We start from the raw sequence: 18,154 nt of genomic DNA, 5'->3' as shown, positions 1-18,154 counted from the left end.
ATCTTGGGTCTGCTACTTAAAAGCTATTTTACTTCAGCAAGTTAGTTAACCCTTTTCTGTCAAACGGATAGTAACGCATCTACTGATACAAATAAAATATCAAAAGTGAAGCAGTTAAAGCGAGGCAGTTCATTAAAACATTAGCTCGTAGACTCCACTGATTGGACAGCTAAGGGGACAGGTAGAAGGAATTAAAATTTTTTATTTATATGTGAAGTTTTTATAAAAAGGTTTAACTTACTTTTTTATTAAATGTATTGGGGTAACATTGGTTGATATTATATAAATTTCAGATGTACATTATAATTTGGCATCTGTGTGCTCTATTGTGTGCTCTAGTCTCCGCTGTCACTATATGTCTGACCCCATTTACCCTCTTAACCCTCCCACGACAACTCTTCCCCTCTGGTAACCACATTCTGTTGTGTGTGTTTATGAGTTTGTTGCTATCTATTGTATATCCCACACATGCGTGAAATGATATGGTTCTTGTTCTTTTCTATTTGATTTATGTCACTTAGCATAATACTCAGGATCCATCCATGTTTTTGCAGAATAATATTCCATTGTATACAGGGTGGGGCAAAAGTAGGTTTACAGTTGTTTGTATGGAAAATAATACAATAATCCTATCTAATAAAAGACTAATATGCAAATTGACAGTACCTCCGCTACACCCACCAGCCACACCCACCAGCCAATCAGGAGCAAGTATGCAAATTAACCCAACCAAGATGGCTGCGGCCACGGAGAGAGCAGGAGGCTTGGGTTTTCCCGGCAATGGAGAAAGCCAGGCTTTCTGCCTGCCCTGGCAGGCCCAGGCCTCCACTCAAGGCTACAAAGTTTCAGTTATAGAAGATAAATAAATCCCAATAAAAATGGCTGCAGCCACGTAGCGAGCAGGAGGCTTGGCTCTGCTCAAGGCTACAAAGTTTCAACTATAGAAGGTAAATAAATCCCAGGGCCTCCCCTTGGGTCGCTGGTGGGCGTGGCCGGCCTGCGAACCACCACAGGCCCCTCACCCAGGCCGCCCCACACCCCAAGGGAACCCTCACCCTGATCCAGGACACCCTTCAGGGCAAACCAGCCGGCCCTCACCCATTACCAGGCCTCTATCCTATATAATCCTATATAATAAAAGAATAATATGCAAATTGACCGTCACTCCAACAGACAAGATGGCTGTCCCCATGTGGTCAAAGATGACTGCCCCCATGTGGACATAAGATGGCCAGCAGGGGAGGACAGTTGGGAGGGACCGGGCCTGCAAGGGAGGGCAGTTGGGGGCGATCAAGCCTGCAGGGGAGGGCAGTTAGGGGTGACCAGGCCAGCAGAGGAGGGAAGTTGGGGTGACCGGACCTGCAGGGAAGGGTAGTTGAGGGGGGGACCCAGGCCTGCAGGGGAGGGCAGTTAGGGGCAAACAGGCTGGCAGGGGAGTGGTTAGGGGGTGATCAAGCTGGCAGGCAGAAGCGGTTAGGGGCAATCAGGAAGGCAGGCAGGCGAGCAGTTGGGAGCCAGCAGTCCTGGATTGTGAGAGGGATGTCCGACTGCCCGTTTAGGTCCGATCCTACCGGGATCGGGCCTAAACGGGCAGTCAGACATCCCTCGAGGGGTCCCAGATTAGAGAGGGTGCAGGCTGGGCTGAGGGATACCCCCCCCCCATGCACGAATTTCATGCACTGGGCCTCTAGTCCTATATAATAAAAGCCTAATATGTATATCGACCAAACAGCAGAATGACTAGTCGCTATGATGCATACTGACCACTAGGGGGCAGACACTCAACACAGGAACTGCCCACAGGCCCCAGGCCAGCCAAGGCGGGTGCCAGCGGAGGTGGTGGGGGGGGCAATTGCCCTGCTAGTCGCCCCACAGATCAGCCCTGATCGCTGGCCAGACCTAGGGACCCTACCCATTCCTGAATTTCGTGCATCGGGCCTCTAGTTAAATAATATAAGAATAAATGCATCTTTAAGAATAAGTGTTTTCAAACTTTTGGCTAAATACCCAGAAGTGAGCAGTATTACTGGGTCATATGGAAATTCTGTTCTCAATTTTTTGAGGAACTTCCTTACTGTATTCCATAGTGGCTATACCAATTTCAATTCCCACCAGCATTATGCAAGGGTTCTCTTTTTTCCACAGCCCCTATAACTTGTGGCCTGGCTGTTTGTTTGTTTTTAATAATAGCCATTCTGACAGCTGTGACATAGTATCTCATTGTGGTTTTGATTTGCATTTCCCTAATAAGTAATGATGTTGAACATCTTTTCATATATCTGTTGGCCATCTGTATGTCTTTTTTGGAAAAGTATCTATTCGGGTCATCTTTTTAAATCAGATTTTGTTGTTTAGTTGTATGAGTTTTGTCTATTTTGGATATTAGTCCCTTATTGGAAGTATCATTTGCAAATAATCTTTTCTCATTCGGTTGGTTGCCTTTCTGTTTTGTTGATGGCTTCTTCTGCTATGCAGACATTGTTTTTTTTAAAAAATATATTTTGATTTTAGAGAGGAAGGGAGAGGGAGAGAGAGAGAGAAACATCAGTGATGAAAGAGAATCATTGATCAGCTGGGGATCGAGCCCGTAACCCCAGGCATGTGCCCTTGGCCAGAATCGAACCTGGGACATTCAGTCCACAGGTCGACGCTCTATCCACTGAGCCAGACCGGCTAGGGCATGTGCAGACGTTCTTTAGTTTGATGTAGTCCCATTTGTTCATTTTTGCTTTTTGTTCCACTTACCTTTGGAGTCCAGTTCACAAAAACATCTCTGAGACCAATACCCATAAGCTTATATTTTCTTCTGTGTATTTTATTGTCAGGTCCTACATTCAAATCTTTAATCCATTTTGAGTTCATTTTTGTGTATAGTGTAAGATCATACTGTAGTTTGATTCTTTTGAATATGGCTGTTCAGTGTTTCCAGCGTCATTTATTGAAGAGATTTTTCCTTTCTCTATTGCCTATTCTTGATCTTTGTTGAAAATTTGTTGCCCATATATATATGTGGAGGAATGTTGAATATATTCCCGACCTTGAACTTTCTCACTGCCATCTTTTAGTTTTTTGATTTAGCATAGTGGCTACATGAAAACTATATAAATTACCTATTATGACTACTAAACTATCAATTAATGCTTATTTTATGTATTTTTTTAGGTCCTTTCTGATTCATTTGCATCTTTGAAGAGCATCTGTAGAAGAGGAAGGAAAAGATGGGTGTGAAAACATTTACTCATAGCTCTTCTTCCCACAGTCAGGAAATGCTTGGAAAGCTAAACATGCTGCGAAATGATGGACATTTCTGTGACATCACTATTCGTGTCCAGGACAAAATCTTCCGGGCACATAAGGTGGTACTAGCAGCTTGCAGTGATTTTTTTCGCACTAAACTTGTAGGCCAAGCAGAGGATGAGGACAAGAATGTGTTGGATTTACATCATGTTACAGTGACTGGTTTTATCCCCCTTCTAGAATATGCTTACACAGCCACTCTGTCAATTAACACAGAAAATATCATTGATGTGCTGGCTGCAGCCAGCTATATGCAGATGTTTAGTGTTGCTAGCACCTGCTCAGAGTTCATGAAATCAAGCATTTTATGGAATACACCCAACAGCCAACCGGAAAAGGGTCTCGATGCTGGACAAGAAAATAACTCTAACTGCAATTTCACTTCTCGAGATGGAAGCCTTTCACCAGTGTCGTCAGAGTGCAGTGTGGTAGAAAGAACCATTCCTGTCTGCCGAGAATCCCGGAGAAAGCGCAAAAGCTACATCGTTATGTCTCCCGAGAGTCCTGTAAAGTGTAGCACACAGACAAGCTCCCCCCAGATACTGAGTTCTTCAGCTTCCTACTCAGAAAATAGAAGCCAACCAGTTGACTCTTCTCTAGCTTTTCCCTGGACTTTTCCTTTTGGGATTGATAGAAGGATTCAGCCTGACAAGGTTAAGCAGGCAGAAAATACCCGGACTCTAGAATTACCTGGCCCATCTGAGACAGACAGAAGAATGGCTGATTTTGTGACTTGTGAGAGCACAAAAACAACCTTGCCTCTGGGTACCGAAGAAGATGTCCGGGTGAAAGTAGAAAGATTAAGTGATGAGGAGGTGCATGAGGAAGTACCCCAGCCCGTTAGTGCATCTCAGAGTTCACTGAGTGACCAGCAGACAGTGCCAGGAAGTGAACAAGTCCAAGAGGACCTTCTGATTAGTCCACAGTCTTCCTCAATAGGTACAGTGTTTTTAGTTTTTCATGATGCTATAATCAAATCAGTTCAAGCATCTTTAAATACTTACTAGATTAAAGTTTTTTTGCTGGGTCGTATAGGAAATACTAGGAAGAATAAAGCATGATAACTGGATTTTATTTTTAGAGGTTGCTACTAGTACTATTATTTTTTTAATAAGTTATGCATTGGGAAAGAAAAATAGTTGAACAGTATCTGATGGGACAAAGATACATACAGGTATATATGAAAGAATTGTGAATTACTTCCAATGCAAAAAATAATAATAATAACAGCAGTTTTTAAAAAGTCCAGTTAGTGTTTTATTCTTTATTAAAATATTTATTGAAAACATGTACCAAGCATTGGGGGTACATGATAAAAAAAAAAAAAAGGATTTAATGGTCTAATTGAGGAATCAGATGTGTAAATCAGTGGTTATTGCTAGGCTAGAGGTATGAACAAAGTGTTACAGGTTCACAAAGGAAAAAAAAGTTAATGCTGTGTATTTACCTTGGGTGTTAAGTGGGAGTTTGCCCAGGCGAGGGAATGACATTTCTTTGAAAATGTATAAAAGCATGGAGGTGTGGAAGAATCCTAATATATAAAAACCCATGGTCCCTAATGACGGACCAAAGGCTTGACCGAATACCGGAAGTCAGTGCTGGGTTGCCAGGGCTGCAGATCAGGCCTAGAAAGAAGCCCGAAGAGAGAAGCAGGGTCTGATCCACAGCCTCCGTGGCAGCTGTTGATCAGCCGTTGCCTCTCTCTTCCTCTCTGGGCTTTACCAGCAGCCGCGCCTCTGTTTCTCTCTGGGCCTCCGCAGGGGCTGCTAATCAGCCCCGCCTCTCTAATCAGGCCTGGAGATAGGCCCGGAGACGCTGACTGGCATAGAAACTGACCAATCAGAACCAAATCTGGGTGAACTGTGTGGAGCCAATGGCTGCCTAGGAAGCGGAGCTTTTGACACTGACTGGCATAGAAACCGACCAGTCAGAACCAAATCTGGGTGAACTGTGAGGAGCCAATGGCTGCCTAGGACGTGGAGCTTTTGATGCTGACTGGCATAGAAACTGACCAATCAGAAACAAAATGGCCAGCAGGGGAGGGCAGTTAGGGGTGAGATCAGGCCGGCAGGCGAGGGCAGTAAGGGGTGATCAGGCAGGCAGGCAGTTAGGGGCGATCAGGCCGGCAGGGGAGAGCAGTTGGAGGCGGGATCAGGCCAGCAGGGGAAGGCATTTGGGGACGAGATCAGACCAGCAGGGGAGGGCCGTTGGTGGGCGAGATCAGGCCGATAGGCAGAGGCAGTTGGGGGCGAGATCAGGCCTGCAGGGGAGGGCAGTTAGGGGCAATCAGGCAGGCAGGCAGGTGAGTGGTTAGGAGCTACCTGTTTCAGATTGCGAGAGGAATATAAAACTGCCGGACTCCAAGGGGTCCCCGATTGGAGAGGGTGCAGGCTGGGCTGAGGGACCCCACCCCCCCATGCACAAATTTCGTGCACCGGGCCACTAGTTGTATATAATAAAACCCTAATATGCAAATCGACTGAACAGCAGACCGCTATGACGCACACTGACCACCAGGTGGCAGACACTCAATCCAGGAGCTGCACTCTGTGGTCAGTGTGCTCCCACGGGGGAGCGCCGCTCAGCCAGAAGCCAGGCTCATGGCTGGCGAGTGCAGCGGCATTGGGGGGAGCCTCTCCTGCTTCTGTGGCAGTGCTAAGGACCCCTCAGGGGATATCTGCCTGCCTGCTTAGGCAGACATTGCCCGAGGGGTCCCGGACTGAAAGAGGACACAGGCCGGGCTGAGGCTCCTCCCCCCCCCCCCCCAATGAATGTCGTGCATCAGCCCTCTAGTATTGTATGTTTGTAAACAGCGAATTCAGTGCAGAATGATGTGAATAAAGCAGGGAAGTGTACAAGCATAGAAAATAATAGGAGGTAAGACAAAGTGAGTGGTTGAGAGCACATTGTGAAGAGCTTTGAACATTGGTTTTAGTTAGAATTGCATTCAATGGCTTAAACCAAGCAGGATTTTATTTTTTATCGCATAAAATGTTAGGAAATGGGAAGTCCAGCCCTGGCTGGTGTGGCTCAGCAGTTAGATTATACCTGTGGGTTTTTTGTTGTTGTTGTAAGATTTTTAAAATTGATTTTTAGAGAGAGAAAAACATCAATGTGAAAGTGAAATATCAGCCTGCTGCCTCCTGCACATCCCCTATTGGGGATAGAGCCCTAACTGGATTTGAACTAGTAACCTTTTGCTGCATGGAACAACAACAAAATGAGCCACACCGGCAGGGCAGTTTTTACCTGTTCTTTTAAGTTCCCTTTATTACCATTTGCCCACCAAGAGGCTGTAAAATCTAACACCCCCAGTTTAGGGCAAACAAAAACACTAAATTTAGCAAACAGAACAAAAAAAAAACCAAAAAAACAAAAAACACTAAGTTTGGGTTGGGTTTTGCTACTCAAAAAGGTAATTATCAATATCTGGTAGAATTCAAGAAATTTTATAAGTGAGAAGGACTTTGTGATATTGTTTCATTATTGATCTTGAAATACTCATTTATCTGTAGCACCAATGATAGACATATAAATAGTTCTAGATAATCCACAGTTTATTATCTTAACAAAGAAATTCAGTTTTAACTTACAGATCCTAGAGAGGATTTATCTTACTGCCATCAAGGCTTTTGGCAGTATATGGAGGTTAAGTGTTTTTATAAGTGCTTTGATAATTATAGTTTTAAAATTTCGTTTTTTTTTTGGTTTTTTTTTTTCTTGAAGTTGGTGGATAAGGACAGTGTAGAGTCTGAGTAAAAGGTAAAGCTTATGGAGATTTGTTTTTGCTTTTAGCAATATCAATGTAACGTGTGGTTGTGCTACTGGAGAAATAGGTTGGGATTTCCCTAGTCAGGAATACAGAATCTAGTAACTTTTTCCTGTCATTGCAGCATAGGTCTTTAGCATAAGAAAGCCTCAGTACACCCTAGAAATCCTATCTAATAAAAGAGTAATATGCAAATTAACCATCACTCTGCTACACCCACAAGCCACGCCCACCAGCAAGTCTGCAAATTAACCCAACCAAGATGGCTACGGCCACAGAGCGAGCAGGGGGCTTGGGTTTCCCCGGCAATGGAGGAAGCCAAGCTTTCCGCACACGCTGGCAGGCCCAGGCCTCCACTCAAGGCTACAAAGTTTCAATTATAAAAGATAAATAAATCCCAACAAAAATGGCAGCAGCCATGGAGCTGGAGAGAGCAGGAGGCTTGAGTTGCCCCTGGCAATGGAGGAAGCCAAGCTTCTGCAGCTCTGGCTTGCCTTGGCCTCCTCTGCTCAGGGCTACAAAGTTTCAATTATAGAAGATAGATAAATCCCAGATACCAGGGCCTCCGCTTGGGTTGCCAGGGGGCATGGCTGGCCTGCAAACCACCACAGGCCCCTTGCCCAGGCCACCCCATGCCCCAAGGGAACCCCCACCCTGATCCAGGACACCCTTCAGGGCAAAGCAGCTGGCCCCCACCCGTGCACCAGGCCTCTATCCTATCTAATAAAAGAGTAATATGCAAATTGACCATCACTCCAACACACAAGATGGCTGCCCCCATGTGGACACAAGATGGCCAGCAGGGGAGGGCAGTTGGGAGGGACCAGGCCTGCAAGGGAGGGCAGTTGGGGGCGATCAAGCCTGCAGGGGAGGGCAGTTAGGGGTGACCAGGCCGGCAGAGGAGGGAAGTTGGGGGTGACCGGGCCTGCAGGGAAGGGCAGTTGGGGGGGGACCCAGGCCTGCAGGGGAGAGCAGTTTGGGGGGACCAGGCCTACAGGGGAGGGCAGTTAGCGGTGACCAGGCCTGCAGGAGAGGGCAGTTAGGGGTGACCAGGCCTGCAGGGGAGGGCAGTTAGGGGCAAACAGGCTGGCAGGGGAGCAGTTAGGCATCAATCAGGCTGGCAGGGGAGTGGTCAGGGTGTGATCAGGCTGGCAGGCAGAAGCAGTTAGGGGCAATCAGTAAGGCAGGCAGGCCAGCAGTTGGGAGCCAGCGGTCCTGGATTGTGAGAGGGATGTCCGACTGCCCGTTTAGGCCCGATCCCGGTAGGATCGGGCCTAAACGGGCAGTCGGACATCTCTCGAGGGGGTCCCAGATTGGAGAGGGTGCAGGCTGGGCTGAGGGACACCCCCGACCCCCCCCCCCCATGCATAAATTTCGTGCACCAGGCCTCTAGTAAATAAATAATAAGGAAACAAACTCATGGCTTATTGGAGGTAAAGGTGCCCCCTAATGCTTGGTTCCTGTCATTGACAGGAAGGCCATACATTGGAAACATCCACAGCGTCAACTTCTTAAAATCTTCACCTCAGTGTTGGTCCAGTGTTGATGCATCTCAGATGAATACTCTTGTTCCTGTCAGAACCCCCCCTCCCCAATGGCCTCTTGAAAATTGTCCTTGGGGAAATTGAATAAGTTGAAAGATACTATAACACTTAATGTTACAGTGAGAAAATATGAAAGAAGCAGATGTTGGCCTGGAAGAGGTGCAGTTTTAGATTGAGACGACTCAGAACTGCAATGGCCCATAAGATTAATGCTTGTGCCCTACGTGCCTGGGTTGCTGGCTTGATCCCCAGTAGGGGGTGTGCAGGAGGCAGCTGATTAATGATTCTCTCTCATCATTGATGTTTCTGTCCCTCTCTCCCTCCCTCTCTTTGAAATCAATAAGAACATATTTTAAAAAAAATAACGCTCATGCCCTGGCCAGTGTGGCTCACTGGTAGAGCGTTGGCCCATACACCAATGGGTATTGGGTTTGATTCCTGAGTTGCAGGTTCTTTCCCTGGCCCCAGGGCAAGTGTGTGGGAGACAACCAGTCGATGTGTCACATCAGTGTTTTTCTCTCTCTCTCTGTCTCTCTCTTCCCCTCTCTCCCCCCACTCCTTTTCCCTCTCCCTCTCCTTCCTACCCTCCCTTCTACTCTCTAAAAATCAATGGAAAGAGTATCAACAACAAAAAGAATAATGCTTGTGTAAATTTCTATTTCCAGGGCTTGGCTTAAGGCCAGTTGTCATTGATCAGGGACCAGACAAAACCTCCTGCCTGCTTCTGGGCATATGACACCAAATAAGCAAAGCAGTTCTCAGGACAAAGACAAAATTGAAGAAGTCTTTATAAGGCTCTTTAAAAAAAAAACCAAAACTTTTTGGTTAATGTTTTTACTAGAGGCCCTGTGCCGGAAATTTGTGCACTGGGGGAGGGAGGGAGGAAAGAGGGGGGCCCTCAGCCCAGCCTGCACCCTCTCACAGTTTGGGAGCCCTCAAGGGATGTCCGACTGACAGACATCCTTAGCCGCTGCGCTCACCAGCCATGAATTTGGCTTCTGGTTGAGCAGCGCTCCCCTGTGGGAGCACACTGACCACCAGGGGGCAGCTCCTGCATTGAGCGTCTGCCCCGTGGTGGTCAGTGCGCATCATAGTGACCGGTCGTTCCGCCATCAGGCTGAAACCGGCTCTCCGACATCCCCCGAGGGGTCCTGGATTGTGAGAAGGCACAGGCCAGGCCGAGGGACCCCACCGGTGCACAATCGGGGATGGAGGTGGGAGGACTCCAGGGTGTGTCTGGCCCGTCTCACTCATTCCCGATCAACCAGACCCCAGCAGCAAGCTAACCTACCAGTCAGAGCGTCTGTCCCCTGGTGGTCAGTGCACATCATAGCAACTGGTCGACCAGTTGACTGCCTCCTGGTGGTCAGTGCATGTCATAGCGAGCAGTTGAGCGGCCTTAGTATATCATTAGCATATTATGCTTTGATTGATTGGCCAACCGAACAACTGGACACTTAGCATGTTAGGCTTTTATTATATAGGATTGATTTTAGGGAGGAAGGGAGAAAGAAAACACAAACATCCATCAGCTGCCTCCTGCACACCCCCTGCTGGGGATGGATCCCACAGCCCAGGTGTGTGCTCTGACCAGGAATTGAACTGGTGACCTTTCAGTGCATGGGACGACTCTCAACCAACTGAGCCACACCAGCCAGAGCATAAGGTTCTTTTCTAAATGTCTTCATTAAAATATAACTTACAGCCTTAGCTGGTTTGGCTCAGTGGCTAGAGCGTCAGCCTGTAGACCAAAGGGTCCCAGGTTCAATTCGGTCAAGGTCATATACTTGATTGCAGGCTCCTCCCCAGCCCGGGCCCTGGTTGGGGCGTGTGCAGGAGGCAACCAGTTGATGTGTTTCTCACATAGATGTTTCTGTCTGTCTTTCCCTCTCTCTTCCACTCTCTCTAAAAATCAGTGGAAAAATATCCTCGGGTGAGGATTAAAAAAACCCAAAACCACACAACTTAATATGATAAAATTCACCCATTTAAAGTGTATCCTATAGTAGTTTTAAGTATATTCACAGAGTTGTGCAACCATTCTCACAATCTAAGTTTATAACGTTTTCATCACCCTAAAAAGAAACCATGTGCCCCTTTGCAGCGACTCACTTCTGTCCCACAGCCAGCTATAGGCAACCACTAGCATACTCTCTATAAATTTGCCCATTCTGGGTATTTCATATAAATGCAGTCATGCAGTGTGTGGTCTTTTCTAAGTGGCTTCTGTCACTTTCCATCATATTTTCAGATTTGTCTGCATCATACCTCTCAACGTTTTGAAATGTTTTCACTAATAGTGAACCTAAAACCAGAGACCTTATGAACTCAGTCTCCAGGCCCAGTTCAGATGGACTAATTGGGCCTGTGTCCATCCTTTCATTTTAATCTATTCCTCTTGGAAACAAGGGTCAACACAATAGGCAGACATCATAGGAGCAGGTATTAGGAGGTTGGAAAACAGTTCCACCAGGGAACAATGACAAATATGATTGGATAGCCAAAATATTCCCAAAAGACTTTTTCTAGGAAAACAAAATATACCCAATACTTCAATGAAATATTTGAGCTCAGTTAGGCCTGAACTTACCTCCCAGCCATCACCGCACTATTGTCTGACTATGGATTATGTGTATATGTTATTTGGCTAATGGTCTCACTTTCTTTCATCCAGACCCCCCCCCCCTTCTGCCCTCCCCTGTGAGGGATTTTAGATGTGCACTGTTATTGAGGTTCCCAGTGCAAGGCAACAGGAGTTTCAGCTGTCTTCACGGGTCCCCCATTTCTGCCAATGCCCTGTTGCAGAGTGCACCAGGAGCGCACCTGTAATTAAACAAGTTGAGTTCATTACTTGAGCTCACACACCATGGGGCTTTAGGGCTTCAGTCAGCAGATGTTAGAAAGGACTTACTGGATTTGGGCTTGAGTTAGGTCAGTGGTCGGCAAACCGCGGCTCGCGAGCCACTGAGTTAGGTGATTTAGGGAAGATTAAGAAAGTGGGTTTTCTCAGGACTGGTGATGTCAGAAAGCAGAGACAACTCTATGCTTATCTTAACAAATGTCTAGGACTATAGACCAAAGTGAGCCTAAAACAGCAGTAGCTTATGTTGGGTATTTTTGTGATTACACATTGACATTGTTTTTGTGTGTGCTTAAACAGAATTATGTGTTTTGTTTCAGACCATGTGACCTGGTCTCTGCAGGTCTTCTGTGAGATTGTTTTATGTCCAACAGGAAAACACCAGGCCCAGTGTCCATGTCCGGCCAGTTCCTAAATATTAAGGGCTGCTTTTTCTCTTCCTCGAGTGTGAAATGAGATACTGTATTTAAAGCATTTAGAACGGTGTCCGGCACGTGGTAAATGCTCAGTAGTGGATGGCCGGCCACTGTGATTATTTTCACCACCAGAAAAGAGTCTTTGTAAGGAGTCAGTTTGATGCAGCAGAAGCTATACAAACAGCACTCCCTATTGGTGGAAGAGAGTAGCATCTTTCTTGATGAGATAGTCCTTATATAAAGCTGATTGTTTCTATAAATCAGCTTTACTGTTTCATTAAGGTGAGGAGGATCTGTTCAGAATTCTTAGCCCCGGTTACCAAGAGCAGAATCCACAGAGTATAGAAAGGGAACTTCATTTTAATAATTTAAGAAACATCACTATTACCTCAAGAAAGTAATATTGAATTGGATATCCTACTCTTAAATCAGTTCAAATAAAATTCCAAGTCATATGATTACTTCTCATTGGTAAAAACCATCAGCATCTCAGGAAAAAGAGTTTACAAGATTTATTTTTTTCCAGTAGTTGCGTGTGATACAACACTATGTGTTATAATGTCTACAGTGTGGATGGAATTCTAAAAGTATATTTTGTTAAACTCTTAATTTAGTTTGGAGTGTTTTTGTGTTTGTTGTTTTTTTTAGCTTTTGGCTCATTGAATAGCCATGGGGGAGAGGAGAGTGCCCTTTGCTCCCTGTCAATCAAATTAGGGACATAGAGGCCAAACTTTAGATGATATTTTAGGATGTGGAAATAGCCTTGTTTTAAGGGAGACCATCTGCAAGAGGTATCTTGTGCTCCGTTTTAGTTCTTTTTCACCAGCTTTTTAAGCCAACTCTTGACAATGCGAGAATTAATCCAAAGGGCAGTGGTTTTTATTTTCACCTCACCAAGACCCCACTCCGGCCTGTGTAGCTTGCCTGATGGTGAGAAGCAAATGTCTAGATCAGTCTTCCTAGCCTGCCCTAATCATATCTCCAGGCCTTTTTTGCAAGTCTTTGCCTGTAAGATTTCATATTGCCTGTATTTTGAATAACTGCAGAATTTGTGTGTATGTGTGTGTCCATGGTGACCAGGTCCAAATTTTGGGGATTTTTCCAGTTTTTATCCTAGGACAGATTGAAATATTAGTCTTTAGTTTCTTTTTTATTTTTTTAAAGAAAAAGTGAAAATGGTATGATACTGACAAGTGAACAGGTCTTTCTAAACGAAATGCAGCGTTTTGGCCCCCAAACCCACACCTGGATCAACAAATGAGAAGGATTGGGAATAAGTTGAATAAGTAGGCATATTGGGCAGGGGAGCATAAATGTCTTGGACAGTAAGGGAAAGAGTAAAAGGCAAGACAGGCATAGAACGCTAAGCACACAACAGTGAGGGGTGAGGTGGAGGGTGGGCAGGAACCGTGAGGGCACAGTTGGGGTTGTCTCCTTTCAAAACCCTCTATCGGTGTGTTAGAACATTGTGTAATAATTGGTGTTCTTGATAATTTTTGTGAGTCTTCTCTCACACTAAAAACAACAATGTGATTTTTTAAAGGTACTTTAAAGGTATTTGAAAAGATGCTTAATTTTAGAGGAGAGGTAAGTAGCTATCAGAGCACTAAAACCAGTTTTTCCCTAAGACGGGTGGGGAACATCCGGCACTGCCAAGGCATTAGAGCAGTGGTTCTCAACCTTCCTTATACCGCGACCCTTTAATACAGTTCCTCATGTTGTGGTGACCCCCAACCATAACATTATTTTCGTTGCTACTTCATAGCTGTAATCTTACTACTGTTATGAATCGTAATGTAAATATCTGTGTTTTCCGATGGTCTTAGGCGACTCTGCTAGTGGAGCCTAAAACCATTGGAAACCGCTGCTGTAGAGCCTAAGATTATTGGAAAACACAGATACAAAATCCTCTTCTCTGCAATCATTGTTCAAGCTTGCCTGATTTGTTAAAAATAGTAATAAGCATATTTGTTTTACGTCTCTTTATGAAAACCATGCCAATTTATCTCTGCTGCCTGCTTTTTCCTGTTGGTTCTCTGTCTGCCGTGTTTCCTTATGCGCCTTGGTTGTTTGTGACAGTAGTTATCACGCTTGAAAATGGTTTGCAAGGGACTGATTTGCTGAAGTTAGGATGAATATGTCCCTTTTCAGAGAATATGTCCTCTTTACAGATCAGTGATTCTCTCTCATCATTGATGTTTCTATCTTTCTCTCCCCCCCCCTTTCTCTCTGAAATCAATTAAAAATATATATAAACTTAATGGCATTAAAAATTTTATTGTGATATACAACTTACTGTACATACGTTTTTTTAAAAAGACAGTTCCTTGAAAAATGTTTTACAGTCATTTATGTCTAAGAAGAACACATACTTTTTTAAAATATATTTTATTGATTTTTTACATAGAGGAAGGGAGAGGGATAGAGAGTTAGAAACATCGATGAGAGAGCAACACCGATCAGCTGCCTCCTGCACGCCCCCTACTGGGGATATGCCCACAACCAAGGTACATGCCCTTGAAATAGTAACCATTAAAGTCAGGATGTTGGTTGCCTCCTGGAAGGAAGGGCTTGCCAGGGAAGTGACTGGCTTGATCCCCAGTAGGTGGCGTGCAGGAGACAACTGATTGATGTTTCTCTCTCTCCCCCTCCCTTCCTCTCTCTCAAATCAATAAAATACTTAAAAAGTAAAATTGGCCAAAACCGGTTTGGCTCAGTGGATAGAGCGTCGGCCTGCAGACTGAAGGGTCCCAGGTTCGATTCCGGTCAAGGGCACGTAACTTGGTTGCGGGCACATCCCCAGTAGGGGGTGTGCAGGAGGCAGCTGATCGATGTTTCTCTCTCATCGATGTTTCTAACTCTATATCCCTCTCCCTTCCTCTCTGTAAAAAATCAATAAAATATATTAAAAAAATAAAAAGTAAAATTGTCTGGTTCCTTAAGTGATTTTTATAACATTTAATTTTGTGTAAATTTTTGTTTAGTTTACATTTGAATTGCTTTGTTTCTAACATTTATATCAAAGAAATAGTCCTAAAAGGTTTTAATATAAGGCTGTTGTCTTACATGTGATTTCTTTTTAAATGACATCAACATTTAAAGTATTATAGAACACTTTTTATTAATTCAGGATATGCACATACATTAGTCCAGCAGTCACCAACCTTTTGGACCTCACAGACCACCAGGGGTCCGGGGACACAGGTTGGCGACCGCTGCATTAGTCTGTTTTTAAAGGCTTAAAGTTACAGCTTGCAATTAGTGTCTTGGCTTATTTACCACAGTATTGACACCTGTCTTTTATTTTCAGGTTCGGTAGATGAAGGTGTCACCGAAGGGTTACCTACGCTTCAAAGCACTTCCAGCACCAATGCTCACGCAGATGATGATGATCGGTTAGTACTAACATAGGTTATTTTCTTTTAAGGACTGTGCTTGCAACTCTTAAGTTTAAGTCTTTTATCTGGGATTATATAATAAGTTTTAGAGTAACAAGGTAGCTTTATCACATCATAAATAAACCACCTGTACAGGAGTTTTTTTAGCATTTTTAAAACTGCCTGGTCCCATCTCTTTAAATAGTATCTGTATCAGGGGTTGGCAAATTATGGACCAGAGGCCAGTTCCAGCCCACCAGCCTTTGCAAATCAGGTTTTATTGGAACACTAGTAGCCCTGTGCACGAATACGTGCGCCAGTAGCTCGCTGCTGCCCTCCTGTAGCTCTCCGCCCGCTGCCCTGCCCCCTCCTGTAGCTCTCTGCCACCCGCTTGTAGCCAGTAGCTCGCTGCTGCCCTCCTGTAGCTCTCCGCCCACTGCCCTGCCCCCTCCTGTAGCTCTCGGCTGCCTACTTGTAGCTCGCTGCCCCACCCTCCTGCTGATCTGTGACCCGGTCGTTACACGTCAAGGCATAACGACCATTTGCATATTACATTTTTATTATATAGGATGGCCACACTATTTGTTTATACATTGTCTGTGTCTGTGGACCGCAGAGTTGAGTAATTGAAACAGATCATGTGGTGTGCAGAGCCAGAAATATTTACTGTCTAACCTGCTACAGAAAATATGTCAAACCCTCATCTACATATCCATTATTCCCAAGTTACCTTCAGATTGACCCTCCTTGCTCGATGTTTCCACATAGATGAGTAAGGGACATCTCAGACTTAACTGTGCCCAGGACAGAACTCAAAACTTCTAGCTCCCCTCAAACAGCTTCATCATTCCCCTAACTTCTCAAGCAGGATCTCCAGGAAGTATACTTGTTCTTCCCCTCACTCCCCATACTTCATCCTTAAAGAAGTCCTCACATCTCTGCCTCCAAAGCATCTCTTACGGGTCCACTTTTCCTTCATCTCTGCTACAGCCACCTGAACCCAAATCACCACCATCTTCTGCCTTGACCACTCTGATTTCATTCTGCCCCTACTCCAGTCATTCTCCATGTAGCTACTGGAATGATCTTGTTTCCTATAGATTCACACTTAAAATCTAAATTCCTTGCTAATGCCTTTAAAGCCCCATATGATACAGCTTCTGCCCAACCTCCTTTAGACCATTCTCCTTGCATACTACATTCTAGCCATATAGATCTCCTTTCAGTTCGTGGGACATTCTATATTTGTTTCTGCTTTGGGAACTTGTCAAATCTCAAGGGAGCGTTTTCTAGCCACCAGTGTAAAATAAAGCTGCACTTATCACTATTGGTTCACCCTATTTCAATTCTCCATTCTGATCATTTTCTTGAGTATTGTCTGTCTTTGACCACTGAATTAATTCCTCATAGAGAGCCCAGGGCAGACTTAAATATTGTATGTGTAGAAAACTTGAAGCATTCAAAGACTGCAAACAAGGTTTATTGTTCTTGAATAGCTAAACCTGGCATAGCAGGTTAGTTACTAGTCATTTGAATAAATAATGAAGGTGTAAACAAATGTAAATGTGCCTAGGTTCCTTAATTTCAAACATGAATGAGGTTGTCTGTTCTATACTAGACACTGTGGTAAGTGGTAGAGATACTAGAGATGAAATGAATAGTCCTTGGCCTCAAAGGAATCAAACCAATTTGTGGGAAAGGAGAGAGGTTGAAAATAGGCAAAGTAAACATAATCTCGAGTGATCTGCAGATGGTTCTATTGCTCTGTATAGGAAGGTAGCAAACCTAAGCCGCTGATAAATCAAAGACGGCTTCCAGGAGGAGGAGGCAACTTTATCACCTTTCATAAAATGACTAGGCGTTATCTAGGCAAAGACGGTAGACTAATAGAGGAAGTTCAGTGTACAAAAGCACAGCACTGAGAGAACTATTAGGAGGGACAGCTTGGTATAGGGTGTGTTTGGGGACTATGACAAGACATGAGGCTGGAAAAGTACACAGAACTCAGGTCATAAAGAGTGCCTTGCAAAGGGGTTTAGACTTTATTCTGAAGATAACTGAACCTTTGCAGGAGTTTAAATGGTGGCTGACTGAATCCAAGAAATCATTGTGAAACAGTGAGAAGGGTAGATCAGAGGCCTGTGGGCTAAAGAGAGGGAGTTATTAATTCAGCCTTGTATTGACGAGGGCCTAAATTAAAGCAGGAGTAGGAAGGAAAGAATTAGAAAGATTAAAGATCCTTGAGGTAAAAGTGTTAATGGTGTGTTGTATGGCTGTACATCCTTGCTTAAGATACTGGCCATTCTGGACAACATTTTTCATATTGCCGCAAATGAAACTTTTCATCTAACAGTGAAACTGTTTCCAAAAATCTTCAAGTGCTTTTTCTTTTGTTCACTTAAATGTTGTGCAGAAATGTTTATTCAACTTAAAAATCAGAGCCTGGTTGCCTTCTTTGGTCTGTTTTTTAGATTGGAAAATGTTCAGTATCCCTACCAACTCTACATTGCCCCTTCTACCAGCAGTACAGAACGGCCCAGCCCAAATGGTCCAGACAGACCTTTTCAGTGTCCAACTTGTGGGGTGCGATTCACCCGAATTCAGAACCTAAAACAGCACATGCTCATCCACTCAGGTAACGTCGCCTTCCCTACTATGGCATGAATGAGTACTCTAAAACATTTTACTTTGGAATCCCAGTTAAAAATAGCAAACAGGTGGTTTTTATTTAAAAAATGTATAGGTATCTCTGGGAAGTCAAATGAGAACAGATAAGCCCAGGACTGTTGTTGAAATAGTGCAGTGTCAGAAGCTATTAGTATGTTTTCCACAGGCATAGCATTAGGGTTAAAGCTTAGCGCTGCGTGTGTGTGTGTGTGTGTGTGTGTGTG

At 44.5% G+C, this 18,154-nt stretch overlaps 1 protein-coding gene across 4 annotated transcripts in view; it reads left to right on the top strand.

Moving 5' to 3' along the window:
- ZBTB44 (zinc finger and BTB domain containing 44) overlaps nucleotides 1–18,154 on the top strand; it is a 46,827-nt gene that overhangs the window by 22,593 nt on the left and 6,080 nt on the right. For 2 of the 4 annotated variants that reach the window (XM_080650531.1, XM_080650530.1), the window contains exons 2-4: nucleotides 3,163–4,236; nucleotides 15,197–15,281; nucleotides 17,735–17,898. In XM_080650531.1, coding sequence (XP_080506657.1) covers nucleotides 3,219–4,236; nucleotides 15,197–15,281; nucleotides 17,735–17,898 — 1,267 coding nt within the window. In that variant the 5' untranslated portion in view covers nucleotides 3,163–3,218. The remainder of the gene's footprint in view (nucleotides 1–3,162; nucleotides 4,237–15,196; nucleotides 15,282–17,734; nucleotides 17,899–18,154) is intronic. The other 2 variants (XM_080650529.1, XM_080650528.1) reach the window with 2 other exon arrangements.

The sequence above is a fragment of the Plecotus auritus genome (assembly GCF_963455305.1).
Source record: "Plecotus auritus genome assembly, chromosome: 13".
Taxonomy (NCBI): Eukaryota; Metazoa; Chordata; class Mammalia; order Chiroptera; family Vespertilionidae; genus Plecotus; species Plecotus auritus.
Note: the sequence above shows the minus strand (reverse complement) of the source record. Positions and strands in the feature narration are given on the sequence as shown.